General features: G+C 38.4%; 1 protein-coding gene across 4 annotated transcripts in view; it reads left to right on the top strand.

Moving 5' to 3' along the window:
- Positions 1-16,654, top strand: part of cadm4 (cell adhesion molecule 4) — a 155,598-nt gene that overhangs the window by 104,378 nt on the left and 34,566 nt on the right. For 2 of the 4 annotated variants that reach the window (XM_048154220.1, XM_048154217.1), the window contains exons 1-2: positions 1,943-3,336; positions 15,401-15,547. In XM_048154220.1, coding sequence (XP_048010177.1) covers positions 3,255-3,336; positions 15,401-15,547 — 229 coding nt within the window. In that variant the 5' untranslated portion in view covers positions 1,943-3,254. Of the gene's footprint in view, positions 1-1,942; positions 3,337-15,400; positions 15,548-16,654 lie in introns of those variants that run through there. The other 2 variants (XM_048154218.1, XM_048154219.1) reach the window with 1 other exon arrangement.

The raw sequence follows: 16,654 nt of genomic DNA, 5'->3' as shown, positions 1-16,654 counted from the left end.
CACTTGCCTATAGCTTTCTACTAATCCTGAAGACCTTGATTAGCTGGTTCAGGTGTGTTTGATTAGGGTTGGAGCTAAACTCTGCTGGGCAGTGGCCCTCCAGGGCTGAAGTTGCCCATCCCTGTTTTATAAGAAGTTAAAAATGCCTTTTAGGTTTCAAACTTTTTAGATGGATGGATGGATAGGTAGATATGGATGGATGGATGGATGGATCACTCTAAAAATGCTGGGTTAAAAACAATCCAAGTCAAAAAAAAAATAAAAATCGACAAACCCAGCGATTGGTTGTTTTATTTAACTCGCTGTAAAATACTGTATTGCTTGCTTAAAAAGAACCCAAAAATATGTTGGAAATTAACATTTATTAATAGGTTTCATGAATAATAATTAAACAATAAACATTTATTAAATTGCTTATCATTTATTAAATTGCTTTTCATTATTGTTTCCTCTCGTAATTATGTCTTTTTTTTATTTTTTTTTATTTACAACCTTTTTTGGGTTCATTTTAATTTTTAAACAATTGCTGGGTTTAATAAAATTGCCCGCAGCACCTTGAGCAAACATTTAACCCAACCGCTAGGTTTGTCCATTTTCAATCCAACTTGGGTTGTTTTTAACCCAGCATTTTTTAGAGTGATGGATGGATGGATGGATGGATGAGTAGGTGGATGGAGATTTGGTTGGTTATGGATAGGTAGGTGGGTATATAAGGTGGATATACTGCATGTAGGTGATGGATAGTTGGATGGATGGGTAGTTGGGTGGGTAGGTGGATGGATGCATGGGTGGGTAGGTTGGTAGGTAGGTGGATGGAGGTGTGGGAGGATAGGTGGATGGTTGGATGATGGGTGGATGGATGGATTGATGGGCGAATGAATGGATAGATAGGTGGATATGGATGGGTGGATACAGTAGGTGGATGATGGTGGGTAGGTTGGTAGGTAGGTGGATGGAGGTGTGGGAGGATAGGTGGATGGTTGGATGATGGGTGGATGGATGGATCGATGGGCGAATGAATGGATAGATAGGTGGATATGGATGGGTGGATACAGTAGGTGGATGATGGTGGGTAGGTTGGTAGGTAGGTGGATGGAGGTGTGGGAGGATAGGTGGATGGTTGGATGATGGGTGGATGGATGGATCGATGGGCGAATGAATGGATAGATAGGTGGATATGGATGGGTGGATACAGTAGGTGGATGGATGCATGGGTGGGTAGGTTGGTAGGTAGGTGGATGGAGGTGTGGGAGGATAGGTGGATGGTTGGATGATGGGTGGATGGATGGATCGATGGGCGAATGGATGGATAGATAGGTGGATATGGATGGGTGGATACAGTAGGTGGATGGATGGATTGATGAGTGGATGGATAGGCTGATAGGTGGATGGATATTTATTTTTATTTTTTTTATTTTGTGGACCAAGGTGGAATAGCACAGAATGCAGAGACTGAGTTGAATTTCTTTTAATTAATCTACTAATTGACTAGTTTGTACAACATTCACTCAATCTTGGTTTCCTCTCCCATAGTCCCCTGTGCACACACTGGATACTGTTCATACATGAATACACACAGACTCATGCATTTATGCGAACATAGTGTAGTATAATACAGAATGTACAGCACATCACAGAATAAGACTCATTCATTTAGAACAGCCCCTCGTGACCTGGTGAACACTCTCTGTGTGCCACACAGATAAAGACAGATCAGAAAGAAGCTAATGACCCATAGAGCTTAGCAAAACACAACCAACTGTAGACTTGAGACTGAAAGACAGTGAAGCTCACTGACTGACTGACTGTTTTGCTTTCTGAATGAGTGCTATTGTGGACTCATACCCTCCCCTGCCCTTTACCAAAATAACGATATGTGGGATATGCATCTGCCAGTACGCACACACTCAAGTATAAAATGATTCTCCTCCCAAATTTTGTCTGTGCAGTTCCAAGAGAGGTTATACAAACATCAAGCAGATTATTTAAGCCGTTTTGGACTACAAGTGGAATACGTGAAAGAAAAGAAACTAAACTTGAAGGAATTAAAGGACCATTCATCAAAGGATAGATCAAGAAAGAGAGAGAAGGAAGAAAGGAGAGGAGAGATGGATTAACTTTGACCAAACCTTGGTGGAAGTAGGGAAGTTGCGTGACTTCTTTAGGGAAAATCGAATGGAATCAGGCAGTTACCTGAGGCTCAGATCTGGAGTTGTGCTCCCACACAGCGAATATCAGCCCTGCCAATCACTGTGTGTGTGTTGGTGAGGATCCTGGCTGTGCTCAGTATTACGGTGTGCTTAGAACACTAGTATGATCTGCTGTTCTGGGCTTTAAGACACCTGTGCAGAGGCACATGGTGTAATAACACATAGCTCTTTGTTGGGGATCAAGCTGGATTTTTGAGCTTACTGTACGTCGTTTTCAGTGTTTTAGAGTAGAACCTTTTAATATTTCAATCTCAATTCCAATTCCATGTTGGATTGGTTATAGAATTGCTTCTAGAACACAAAACATATCGTTTAGCGCTGCATCCGTTGTTGTGTTGTGCAAATATGGTTGTTTAATTTCTTTCAGTTTAAACACTCATTTCGAATCTGGTGAAAACAGTTGGCAGATTAGATAGCGTGTTGATTTATGATCGTTTCAGCAAACCAGACTATGTTTGCTGTATCACGGTGTCTTACTGGCACAGAGGTGCATAAAATGACGATGTGAATCTCAGCATGCTCTGCCTCATCACAAAAAAGAAAAACAAACTCGCAAAACCAGACAAGGTGTGAGGAGAAAAACAAGAATTTCATAAGCGAAAGCTTTTGTGATGTGGTTAGCCGGATACCGTTTCAGATATAAACGCAACAGCCTTCTGCATAACAAGTATGATATTATCTAAAAGGACTACTCCATTAGTGTTTGTAACATTCAAGCTTGGTTTTTGAGTGCTAATAAGTGGTTAGACGGTAAAATTAAGTGTGGAAATTGCCACACGATACGAGTTTCTTTTTTACTCTTGAACGTGGAGATCGGATTGTTTTAATTAGCCGCCTTTGGTTGGTTATTAGCGCATGCGATATTAGTTGCTTGAGGATTAAAACGCAGCTAAAGTGATTTTGTTAACCCTGCACTTAAGGAGCACTGGTGTTTAGTGTAGTAATTTTGCTGCGGTTTCAGCTGTCTGCTGTGTAGCGTGTGCTGAATTGTGCAGTCATCAGCCACAGAGGCCTCATTGATCAGCTACCGAGTCTCAATACACAATGACACCAGGCCAGCGATCTCTCCTCCTCTCCTCCACTCCGTCCCTCCTGCTGCGATCACTCGTTCTGCTCTCCCTCTGCCGTGAGTCTCCACATTTCTTGCTTTACTTCTCCATCTGTCTCGTTTCTCACTCTCGTAATTTTTCAGCGCACCTTGAAATGATTCTTTCTTCCTCTGTCTGTAACCTTATGAAACTCGAAGCTACTTTCATTTCTCTTCATCTTTCTCATCTCAGTCTTGGCCTCTCCCTCTCTCTTTATTTTCGACAGTCCCCATCTCCTCAGACACTTCTCTCTGTCCTTCTCTCTCACTATGCCTTAGAGGAAGATAATTTATGTGAAGGAGTGAAGAGATGCGCATGTGAAGAGAAAAGAGGATACAGGGAGAGGAGAATGGAGGCAGAGACAGCTGGCAGATTTATGATTGAGGGATCAGAGAGGAGTGTGGACCAAAGACAAAAAGATAGAAAATAGTGGTGTCACGCATTTTTTTCCTTCTCTTTTTTAAATGGGCACTAGTGGAAGTCTTGACTCATTTGGTGCCCCAAGCGAGAAAATGCATTAATAAAGCATTGTATAAAAATTACCAGTTGAATATGTAAATGCAACATACAATAGAGATTGTTTAGCATGCAAAGGCATCGGGTTCAAATCCCGACCTAATAAGCTCTTTTGAAATAAAGCAAAGAAAATTGCAGCAGGATTGACAGCTAGTGATCAACCCACATTTTCATTGTATGGAAAAGATTTGACATTTCGATAATGACTCCTTTTGTGTTCCAGCAGAAAAAAGGCATATGAGTTTGGAGCTACGTGAGGATGGGTGGAGGGACATGATGTGCAGTACTTGATCGGATTGACCAAATGTAAACTGCAAAATTGCTGCAAACTTTTAGACAAACACTTTGCTTCTTAAAGGGGCTCTATGTAGAAATGACAGCCAGTGGTCGAAATAGGTACTGCAGTCCAAATTCAAAATATTGTTTGCCCCGCCCCCTCCTTCAAAGATGCGGGTTGCCAGCTTGAGGACACGCAACGAGCGAGCGCAATTGAAAATGAAAGCTGAGGAGACTTACACACTGTAAGATGATGAGTTGATTTATTTGTGTTTTAATATGCTGTCGTTCATAGAGATTTTTAGATGGATGCAGAGGCTTTTTAGGTCAGGTAGAATCTGCGATTCTCTGACCCAGTTTGTTTGCTGGTTTCCATGGCTGTAATACGCTGTGTTTTCCGCCAACTGGCAACCTGTGATGTCGAAATACTATTGGATAAACTGACAGCACGCGGTTTCGCACAGACCAAAACAAAGACAGACATTCCGGCACAGAATGCACATTTCAAAGTAGAATGTCTGGCTGTAGCATTGTTTTTCTGAGAAACAAGTAGGTGAATTTAGCATGTTTCCTAAATATCTGCAAACATATTGGGGTATTTTTACGTTTTATTAAAGTGAAAATCTTACATATAGCCCCTTTAAAGGGTTAGTTCACCCAAAAATGAAAATTGTCATTAATTACTCACCCTCATGTCGTTCCACACCCGTAAGACCTTCATTCATCTTCGGAACACGAATTAAGATATTTTTGATAAAATCCGATGGCTCAGTGAGGCCTGCTTTGCCAGAAAGATAATTAACACTTTCAGATGACCAGAAAGCTAAAGACATATTTAAAACAGTTCATGTGACTACAGTGGTTCAACCTTAATATTATGAAGTGATGAGAATACTTTTTGTGTGTCAAAAAACAAAAACAAAAACAAAATAATGACTATTCAACAATATCTAGTGATGGGCGATTTCAAAATACTGCTTCATGAAGCTTTGAAGCTTTTCAAATCTTTTGTTTTGAATCAGTGGTTCGGAGCATGTATCAATCTGCTAAAGTCACGTGATTTCAGTAAATGAGGCTTCATTACATTGTAAGTTTTTCAAAATTTCAATGGTTTACCACTGGGGGGTGTGACTTGCAGTTTGATACACGCTCCGAACCACTGATTCGAAACAAAGGATTCCTAAAGCTTCGAAGCTTCATGAAGCAGTGTTTTGAATTTGCCCATCACTAGATATTGTTGAATAGTCATTATTTAGTTTTTTTTGGTGCACCAAAAGTATTCTCGTCGCTTCATAACATTAAGGTTGAACCACTGTAGTCACTATTTGAACTATTTTAAATATGTCTTTAGTAGCTTTCTGGGCATCTGAAAGTCTTAATTATCTTGCTGTTAATGGAGGCCTCACCGAGCCCTCAGATTTCAGATTTGTGTTTCGAAGATGAACGAAGGTCTTACAGGTGTGGAGCGACACACCTGTGAGTAATTAATGACAGAATTTTTAGGTGAACTAACCCTTTAATGATCAATTAACAAAATAATGTTTTTGGAGGTTTAATTGTGAACATGTTCATTTTTCCTGTTTTTACCTTTAGATTACCATTACCATCATCTAACACTCTCTAAAATACCAATAATTTAATAACACTGTTAAATGTAATCTTTAGCCAATGTCAAAATTGTTGTGAAGCCAAATTCGCTTGCATTTATAGTATATCATTTTAATATCAGCCATTTATTGTTAAGCGTCCATAACATTAATAATTATTTTCTTATGGTAATAATAATCTTTTTTGTGTCACAATTTCAATATTAACCCCTTGAAGTATTTCAGATTATGCACTAATTCTAGGTCACTAATCAAATAAATGTTTTGATATTAGCATGTGAACTCCTTTATACAGACAGTCAGATGTTCTTAAATTGATCAGATTTAGACTACAGCCCTATTCGGACAGTAATTGTTTCTGATGGGGACACTGCTCCTCAGTGATAAACTCATGCTTTTGGATAACGATTTATTCACCATGGAGGAGTGAGTTCTCACGTGTACAGTTGCACGTTCAACATGAATTTATTAAGAAGAAAATAATTTCCTATTTATTTATTTGTTTATTTGTCCTATTTGATGGGAAAACTGATGCACTATGGACAAATGGTTTTCTTGCATTCTATCTGTCAAAATGATGGATGTCATTTTAAGAAAAGTGGAAATTAGAAAAAAAAAGTTAGTGCTACCTCTTATTTACATAAGGCAAACATTTGACTACTTGATTGACTGTAAAATGATTAGTCATGCAAGCTCTCATTTATTTAAATATAACTTGTATAACTCATTAAATGAAGGTCGGCAGATAGGAAGGGGAAGATAAAGAAGCAGAGAAGAGTAATTGCATGTGGAAAACTTAAGCAGAGAACAGACAGTCTTGTAGAAAGAAAGGAAGAGAGGACAGTGGTAAAACAAGAGCCTGAAGTTGAGAGGGAATTGTTAATACAACCATTAAAATGAGCAGAACACTGGGGAGGAAGGAAACGGCAGTGTAACAGTGAGGAGAACGGGACGAAACGAGCAAGAATACAGACTCTGTAGGGACACAGAAAGGCAAGAATGAAAGAAGGAGATATGACAGAGGCTTTATGGAGGATAACCTCAAATTCGCTCTGGGACTTTTACAGTTAAAGAGAACACGCATTCAAGAGAAACCTCAAGGAAAACTGAGATTGGCCATTTTATGGTGTAATTGCTGTTTTTCCCTGAGTATGTGTACTTTTGCTTAGCAAGGACATTGTTGTTCCTGTTCTCGGTGACTCACTACCTCAGCTTGAGATGACAGTCTGTCTATTCCTCAGACTTCTCTTGCTTGTTTTCCTCTGCCTTTTAAAAAAACATCACATTTGGGCTGCTGGGCCTCATTGTCGGCAAGAGCAAAAGTCCATACTAAAAAAGTCTGTTTTCTATGTTATTTGTAGTATAGATTTTAAAATATGCCATTTATTGGTCACCTACCATAACATGAAAATAATGATCAGCTTATTGGTATCGACCAAAATTTGAATATTAGTGAAATATTTCTGATTCTGCTCTATTTCTACATCACTAATCAAATAAATTAGTAACATTGGTCATGTGACTCCTTTGTACAGACCATCTGATGTTCATCCAGTGAAGAAAGCTCTTTGGATCATTCTGGAGAACATGATCATCAGGTTTTATTCAAACTTGTGGAGTTCATGCAGCCTCAGTGCTGCTGTCACTAAAGCCTAAGTGGGTCATACAAATACTTAGACATTCTGAAAGTCATTAAATTAATTTTTCATTTCAACATTTCACTCAAACCATTATACTGATAATATAATTTGTAGTGGGGGGAAAAGTATTAAATTAGAAAAATGCTAAATAGAAGCAATTTCAGTGGTCTCAGACATTTGAACCCCGCTGTATATTCATAATCTCAGCAACAAAAAGCCATTCTCTGTGTGTGTGTGAGAGTGAGTGAGAGGGGGAGAGAGAGAGAGAGAGAGAGATAAAGAATGGGTCTTTAGCCCTGGCAGAATATGCTGTTATGTAATTCTCGCCAATAAAGCATTTTTTTTTTTCTTTTTTTTGCAGTTGAATGTGAGATGCTGCTGGGAATGTGAGCCAGGTTGACAGGATGAGTGTGTGTATGTGAGGAATTGTGAAGGTCTGGATTTCTGCGTTGGCCGTAGGCTAACTCTCACAGGCTAGCCTGGTGTAATTGCCCTGTAAATTTCCTGTAAGCCCCCTTTGTTATGAATGACTGTAAATGTCTCTGCAGAGCTTTGAAACAGAATGTCAGGAACGTGCAGGGGTGTCCGCACTGTTCTGAAAATGCAGAAATGTCCACACACACATAAAGAAACCGAGGATATCAGGGACAGAATAAATGGATGGTTCGAGGGAGAAAGAGAGGGATGAAATGGAATGAGGAGAGAGTGATATGACTGAAATATGGTGATAGAACAGAGGAGTGTAAAACATGAAGGTCAAAAGAAAGAGAGCGCAGCGGTTACGGTGAGAGGATGAGATAAGGGTGAACCGGAGTGATGGAACGATGGAACAGGGAAAGAAAGAATAAACATCATAAACAGAAAATAAAATGCTGAAGGAAAAAAAAATGTTTGGAGCTTCAGGACACACTTTACAAGTAAATACTTATGACAATAACCAAAGATTTTCTTGGTTTACTTACTTTGTTCTAAAGGAATAGTTCTCAAAAAACGAAAATTGTCATAATTGACTCACTCTTACGCTGTTCCAAACCTTTATGGCTTACTGTGCTACAGTAGAAGACATTTTTAAGTATGTTGGGGTCCAAGCAACATTAGACCCCATTGACTTTCATTGTATGGAAAAATAGCATCTTTCAGTATCATCTTTTCACTCAACATTGACATTTTTGGGTAAACTATCTCTTTAAAGGTGCAGTGTGTAAATTTTAGTGGCATCTAGTGGTGAGATTGCAAATTGCAATATAGAGAAGCTACGGTGGCCAACACAGAACAAAAATGTCGTCTGAGACAGCAGAGAGTAGCCAGTCAAGCAAACACGCTCTGTAGAGCAGTTTGTCCGTTTAGAGCTACTGTATAATGAGTATGTAATATGTAGATAGAAATGGCTCATTCTAAGGTAAGAAAAGTCAAAGCATAACAGAAGAATAGAAAAATTAGTTTTCGAGTTTGTTCCCATGTGAAATTTTCCATTTAGCACTTTACTCTTTGTGACCTTCACTCAATATTGCATGGATTAAAGAAACTGAAGGAAATGTTTAGCATTGATACATAAACTTGAAACAGTAACTTTTTACTAATGATGTTGTTTTGGGCTTATACTGACACCTAGTGGTGTGGATGTAGCAGATTTGTTTTCACAAGTAAAAGTGTCCAGTAGCAGAGAGGTTGCAGGACTAAATTGAGCATTATTTAGCTAGTCATGTGATCTCAAATGGTGGCCCGCAGGTAAACCTGCTCCATATAAAATAAAAGTTTTTATTCGGCAACTGAAATGTCTGGAGTATTTTGCTCTGTCTGTTTAGTTCTTTGTGTAAAACTATTTAATGAGGGAAAGATTACTTTGTGAACTTTGTCTAAATAGCCAATTATTACAATGATGTCAGATTTTAAGTCACAGCAGTTCAGTCAAGACGCTTGCTTAAAATAATTATGTATAATAATTAAGTAAATGCATTCAAGAAATCCATTTGCATGTCCTTCATTATTTTAAGTTCAACAAACTCTTTATTTTGTACAGTTCAGCGTTAGAATAAGGAAAAAAGAGAGAGAAGAGAGAGAATATAGAAAAGCAAGAACATGGATGTAATTAGACGAGTGGAACAAAGAGACAAGAGATGGATGTTCAGTCCATTTTCTCCTCCATTCGCTTTTTGCGTGTCCTTTTCACTCCCGCCTTTCCTTTTTTCCCCTGCTCCTTCTCTCTCTCGCCCGCCCGGACAAAGCTGGATGATTATACTGCGAGCCTGAGCTGCAGAACAAATCACATTTCTGAAGGGGAGAGATGGAAATAAACAGGCCCCTTGCTGTAGAGATAGCACAGAGAGAGCGAGAGAAACACGAAAGAGATGATGAGGAATTCATGGTGGGAAGATAAAGAGGAGGAAAGTTAAGGAAATGTAAAGTAGGGGAGAGACACAGAGGAAAAGTTAGGGAAGGTTACAAGGGAAAAAAAACAGGAAACAAGTGACGGATGAACCCAGTTACAGAGGAAAAGGGAGCTTAGTGTGAGGGTTATAGGGCTGAAGACGAGAAATGCAAGGGGGAAAATGAAGGAAAGAGATGGGGTTTGATGTTAAAGAGAAGGTGGGGTTGCCATGTGTAGGTGTGAAAGCAGAAGGGAATGAGATTAGTGAGGAAAAGCAGGCGGTAGGAGAGGGAATTATGAGTTTTAGAGAGGAGCAGAAAGCGATGAAAAGAAAAGAACAGAGAAAAGAAGGGCATGGGATAGAAATATGCCGGATTGGAGAAGAGACAAGGTGCTGAGGGAAACGGAACTGGGGAAGCCCAGGAATAAGCGAGTGACAGATTGAGATAAAAAAGAAGAGAGGGGATTTGCAAGGGATTATGTATTATTTATGGTGCAAATGTTTTTTTAACCGCATATGATTGGCAGAGAGTGAGATTCTTCAGGGAGATAGTTTTAATTTTAGACCACGAAGTGAAAGAAAAAGATTTGCTGTGTAAAGATAGAAGCATTGAATCGCAGTCTGTCAGCTTTTCCAACAAAGCTGCTTGTTTACTGATTACCTGAAACATCACAGTCACAGGTTGGGTGACTTCTGGGTTCTGGCTTCATGTTTGTGCAGAATTATGGCTGGAAAAATAAAACACAGTGATGAGTGACTCATGAGTTACGAAGATATCAGGTGCTCACAGAGCGAGGCCGAAAGACTGAAGTGTAATTGGATTAAAGGAGAGACTCAATGGACGTCTTAACGTCTCCACAGTGCTAGTATTGTTAAACTTTGACGTGGATCTCTTAGGACGTCCTCATCCTCTGCCTGGTTGTCTGACAATTCAGTAATAAATGTGTTATGTATGACTAAGGTGTGTGTGTGAGGGCGTCTGGTGGCCCGCTGTATGCTGTAATTCAGCTAGTTAATCTCGAGCAGGGTAGTTGCTCATACGCCAGCTCTGTATCTGGCCTTCTACCAAGTCACTAAATTCAACTCACCTCCATAATTCAGTGCTGCTTTCTTAGTAGGGGAAGATGAGGAAAGATGTTCTCCTTTAAAGGGACAGTTCACCCAAAAATGATTCTGTCATGGTTTACTCACCTTCACCTAACCTGTATGACTTTACAAAAAACACAAAAACTATTTTTTTAAGTGTTTTTCATACAATGCAAGAATTTTCAATGGGGTCCAAAGTTGTTGTATTGGACCCAACTGACTTTCATTGAAGGGACAAAACAGTTCGGACATTCTTCAGAATATCTTCTTTTGTGTTCCACAGAAGAAAGAAAGTCATACAAGTTTGGGTTTTGGGTGAACTTTTCCCTTAAAAACAGGTAAAATGACCCCCTAATTATTGTAAACTTATTGAACCACAAGGGTCTATCTTTACTTAATTTCAAAATAAAAACAAATTTGTTATGGTACAAATTCAAATGAATTACTCAGTTAACAAATAGATACAAATACTTTTATCTTTAATATCCAAAATAAATTCACAGTTCATTATTATCCACTATTATCCAATTATGATTTATAATTTATAATTATATGATTTATATGATATATTTTTTATATTTCAACTCATTTATTTAATAAATTATTTATTTGCTCATTCTACCTTTTTTTTCCTTCAGGATAAAGATTAGTGCTGTTTCTGTGCATTGATACGTTGCCCTCATCTGGCCAAATCATGAAGTTCTCCTCCACAACCCCCCACCCCACCTCCAACCTCCTTTATTTATTTGCTTCTCATTGCATCAGTACACCTGCCTGTTATCGATCACTTCACTTTCACACTTAATACATTTATGAGCATGTTGTGTATTTTATTATGGTTTGATTCTAAAAGGGTCAAGATGAATCCATCTGTGGTTTCTTGTTGTTTTTCGCCTGGCCATCAGTGCTCATAAACTTGCGTACCCACAATGCAGACACAACCGTAAACAACTCCCACACAAGTTGTAATGCTCAAGCCTGCGTAGTGGACTCGACCGCCCCTCCGCTATTTTCCTGGCAGCTGCGAATGTGTCCAAAACCCGCAGCTGTCTTTCTCCTGCCCTGTGCCTCCCTCTACATCTCGCTCGATGTCTTTCCACCTCCATCAGCGAGTTGGCGAGTTTCTCGAATGCCGTATTGGCGTCACGGCACGCTCCCCTCCCTCCGTGCCATTTGTTTCCCCGTTTGCGTCCCTTCATTTCGGTCATTTACATGAAGAGGAGACAGCTGGCGTGCGGCAGAGTGCATTTAACGGATGCTCAATTAGCCGTGTTTTGTTTGACTTCTCAATCAAACACATTTAGCTACTTTTGTTGGGAATTTGGCCACACTTGTTTGAGTTCTGTTAGGTTTGAATTAGGTTTTTAATTGCCTTCCATGCATTCACAGACCTTCTCTTGATGTATAGTGCTGTTGGAACAATTAGGAACCATTAAAACAATGGCGGCCAAGTCTGCGGACGCCCGAGTGCTGAGTAATAACAGTCATTAGAATAATAATTGGGATAGCAATGGCAGTGCCGATTGTCGTGATATGAATCACAATATTGATGCAGAGGACAGAAATAATAATGGCTACAATTACAATGGCAATTGTGCAAAATATCAAGACATTCTCAGTCACTGCCTCTCCTTTTCTTCTCTGTTCTTGCCTCTTGATTTCGGCTCAATACCTCACCTGTCAATGTTTTATTAACCCGCTCTCCCTCCACGCTGAATTTAAGACAAGGGTACTCGGAGTTGGATAGAGCCTGACAGGATTAAATTTAAATGAAGCCAGATGAGCGGGCCAACGGTTGACAAAGGATGCCGTCTCACACCTTTATAGACTCTCCTTTATTTCCCTTTTGAACTTTTGTCTCTTTTCGCTCTCATCACGTACAGCACAAGTTCCTAATAATCCTAATTGTTTCTGTCTGAGACGTCCTCCATAACCACAATGACCTGATGAAATGTTTAGAGGCAGTGGTGTTAGTTCACACAAAAATGAAATTTCTGTCATTAATTACTCACCCTCTCGTAGTTCCAAACTCGTAAGACCTTCATTCATCTTTGGAATGCAAATTAAGATATTTGTGATGAAATCTGAGAGTTTTCTTTTATCCCCCATAGAAAGCGACATAATTACCACATTCAAGGTCCAGAAAAGTAGTAAAAGCATTGATAAAATAGTCAACGTGACTACAGTGGTTCAACCTTAATGTTATGAAGCGACGAGAATACTTTTTGAGCGCAAAAACAAAACAAAAATAATGACTTTATTCAACAATTTCTTCTCTCCCCTGTCATTCTCCTACACTGTAGAAATTTCATTTTTGGATGAACTAACGTTTAACATTATTGTGTTGGGGAGCTTTGAGTTCATTTGTTTAGTTCGTACTGTGTCATTTACTAATGATAGTGCCAAGCCTGGTGGCAAAATTGTTGGTTGTTGTGGAAATGATACTGAGGGACAGTTGAAATTTGTGTAAAAATTGATCTTTTCACAATAAATATTGAGATGATTTATGATTATTTCACTTTTTTAAGGTTATATTATTTAGTATCCATAGTTCCATAGGTTCCGAAGGTAAAATAAAATATACATAAAAGGGTTTTGAAAAGTAGCTAAATAAAATAATGGAAAATCAAATGAGAAATTCATGGGAAAAAGTATCCAAGACAGTTTTAATGTGACAATTATATAACTAAAAAAGAAAAAAAGAAAAAAAAACTAGAAAAATGTTAGTTATAATTAAAATCAATCTCTGGAACATAAGTGCTTATAGTTAAAGGGTTAGTTCACCCAAAAATGAAAATTCTGTCATTAATTACTCACCCTCATGTTGTTCTACACCCGTAAGACCTTCGGTTATCTTCAGAACACAAATTAAGATATTTTTGATAAAATCTGATGGCTCAGTGAGGCCTGCTTTGCCAGCAAGATAATTAACACTTTCAGATGCCCAGAAAGCTACTAAAGACATATTTAAAACAGATAATGTGACTACAGTGGTTCAAGCATAACATTTTAAAGCGACGAGAATACTTTTTGTGCACCAAAAAAACAAAATATCGACTTTTCAGCAATATCTAGTGATGGGCAATTTCAAAACACTGCTTCATGAAGCTTCGAAGCTTTACGGATCTTTTGTTTCGAATCAGTGGTTCGGAGCGCCAAAGTCACGTTATTTCAGTAAACGAGGCTTTGTTACATCATAAGCGTTTGAAATTTCAGTGGTTCACGTGACTTTGGCAGTTTGATACGTGATCCGAACCAAATTGATGATTTGAAATGATTTGAAACCAAAGATTTGTAAAGCTTCGAAGCTTCATGAAGCAGTGTTTTGAAATCACCCATCACTAGATATTGTTGAAAAGTCGTTTTTGTGGTGCACAAAAAAGTATTCTCGTCGCTTTATAATATTAAGGTTGAACCACTGTAGTCACATGAACCTAAATGTCTTTAGTAGCTTTCTGGGCATCTGAAAGTCTTAATTATCTTGCTGTTAATGGAGGCCTCACCGAGCCCTCGGATTTCATCAAAAATATCTTAATTCGTGTTTCGAAGATGAATGAAGGTCTTACGGGTGTGGAACGACATGAGGGTGAGTAATTAATGACATCATTTTCATTTTTGGGTGAACTAACCCTTTAAAGAAATACCCCTCATCTTCTCCACATTATTTTTTGTTATAGCATGAAATGAGTCATCTGCACAATACTCGAACAACTGTTGGTTCCAAGCTCGAGCTATATTCAAACTTCTTGTCATGCAGCATGTCTGTAACATGTCAGTCTGAGCATGTCAGACATCCTGTCCTAGCTAGGTGAGCGGAGAGATGTTGGAGACAGGTCTCAGCGAATCAGCCAATATGACAGTTTTACCCTAGTGATCATTCTGAAGTCATCATATGGAGTCTGTTCTGGTGAAGAACGCGGTGCCTTGGTGTCAGGGTTGCGAATCATTACAGACCACCAGAGACAGGCTCTCTCTCTCTTAATGATGTGCTGTGGGTTCCAGCAACATGTTCGCACAGGCCAGCGCTGATGACCTCATGTTCAACCTATTCTATACTGCTAAAATAAACATCAACAATACATTAGCATCACCCAGAACATGCAGTAGACAATACATTCAACTAAGATGTGTTAGTTTTAGCACCGAAAGTGACATTACATGTTCTGTGTTAGTTGCGTTTGACTGATCCGAGTTCATTCCCGATAAAGAGCCGTCATTACCGGCGCATTCACGAGCTGGATGTCAGATCGAGCAGATGGAAGAGAGAAGTGTGTCAGCCCACAGTAATGGATAAAGATAACGATGCTATTGGTTTTACCAGCACTTAATTAGGACCCTTTTCTTTCTTTTTCTCCCTCTCGCTGCCTCTGTCTATCTGTCAGTCTCTCATTATTTTCCTTTTTTTCTCCTCTTCTGCATAGTTCACACTTCTAAGCACAAAGGTAGTTACGTGAGTGAGTTGTTAATTGGTCACTGAGGTATTTCTATCTTTAAAATTGCTCTATGTGCCATCTTGTCTCCCTCTGTCCATCAAAAATACCTTTATAAATGATTAATTTTCACCAATTGAGAGTTCTGCATTAACTCTGTTACCCATATGTCTTTCAGCGCGGGGTCAGGCTGTGCAGGCTGAGAACGTGACCGTGCTGGAGGGGGGGACGGCCCAGATTTCTTGTCGTCTTCAGAACTACGACGGCTCGATCGTGGTCATCCAGAACCCACGCAGACAGACGCTCTTCTTCAATGGAACACGAGGTGAGCGGAGCTACTTTAAGATCTTTAAAAAAAAAATAACATAACTTAAAGTGTTTGAACAAAGTTGTTTTGGCATAATTATTTTAATGTGCCGGCTCCCATTACTTTGGGTTAGCTCTGAGACTTGAAAGTTATGTTGGAAAACACAGGACCAATTAGTGTTATATTATTTATTTGGAGAAACTAGACGACAAAGAAACTACTTTAAATCAGACAATTGTGAACTTTATATCTCAAAATAGCAACTTTATTTCTCATAATTACGGCTTTATATGTCACAATTGTGACTTGATTTCTCACGACGTGGCTTTATATTTCGTAATTGCATATTTATTTCAAAATTTTGACTTTCTTGCATCTTTGTCTTAATGTGACTTTCTTATATAAGACTTTTATTGCGTAAAACTAAATTTATTGAATTAATAATGCTTAACAGATAATTAGTTAATTTTATAGTTATCACTGAGCACATAGATGAGAACTTTGATTTATTTGTTTTTATATAACAAGGAAACAAATAAGTATTTATATTTTACAATGCCACTTTCTCATAATTATCTCTGTCTCTCAATTTTCCTTGTAATTGCGACTTTATATCTCACAATTTTGACTTTTTTCTAAAAATTATGACTTAGTATCTCACATGAGTAACATGATATCAAACTTTTATTGCATAAAAAGAACTTTTATTGTTGCATTATATAATGCTTTCTCAAATTGCAAATGCATATCTCACTATTAGACTTTCAAGAAATTATTTCTCATATGCATTTTTTTTTCTTATTTTAAACAATTTCATAATTGCCTGTTTTATTTTTTACTTTGAGGCAGAAATGGTCTTCCATAATAACATGAACAAACTTTATTGCATTATATAATGCTAAACAGATAATTAGTTCATCTTATAGTTATCACTAATCACACAGATAAACTTGTGTATATTTCTATATATTATATTTAAAATGCACATCCACTGCTGGTCTGTTAAAGCTCATGTAAAGTTTGTCAGTGATTTTATTAAAGTTCTTCCCCATTGCTGCATTTTTATCAAGTAGCAAAATTAACTTATTGAGCATTCCTTTTCTGACATTGACTTCATCCATTAAT

This window comes from Megalobrama amblycephala, linkage group LG13 (genome assembly GCF_018812025.1).
Source record: "Megalobrama amblycephala isolate DHTTF-2021 linkage group LG13, ASM1881202v1, whole genome shotgun sequence".
NCBI classification, from domain to species: Eukaryota; Metazoa; Chordata; class Actinopteri; order Cypriniformes; family Xenocyprididae; genus Megalobrama; species Megalobrama amblycephala.
Note: the sequence above shows the minus strand (reverse complement) of the source record. Positions and strands in the feature narration are given on the sequence as shown.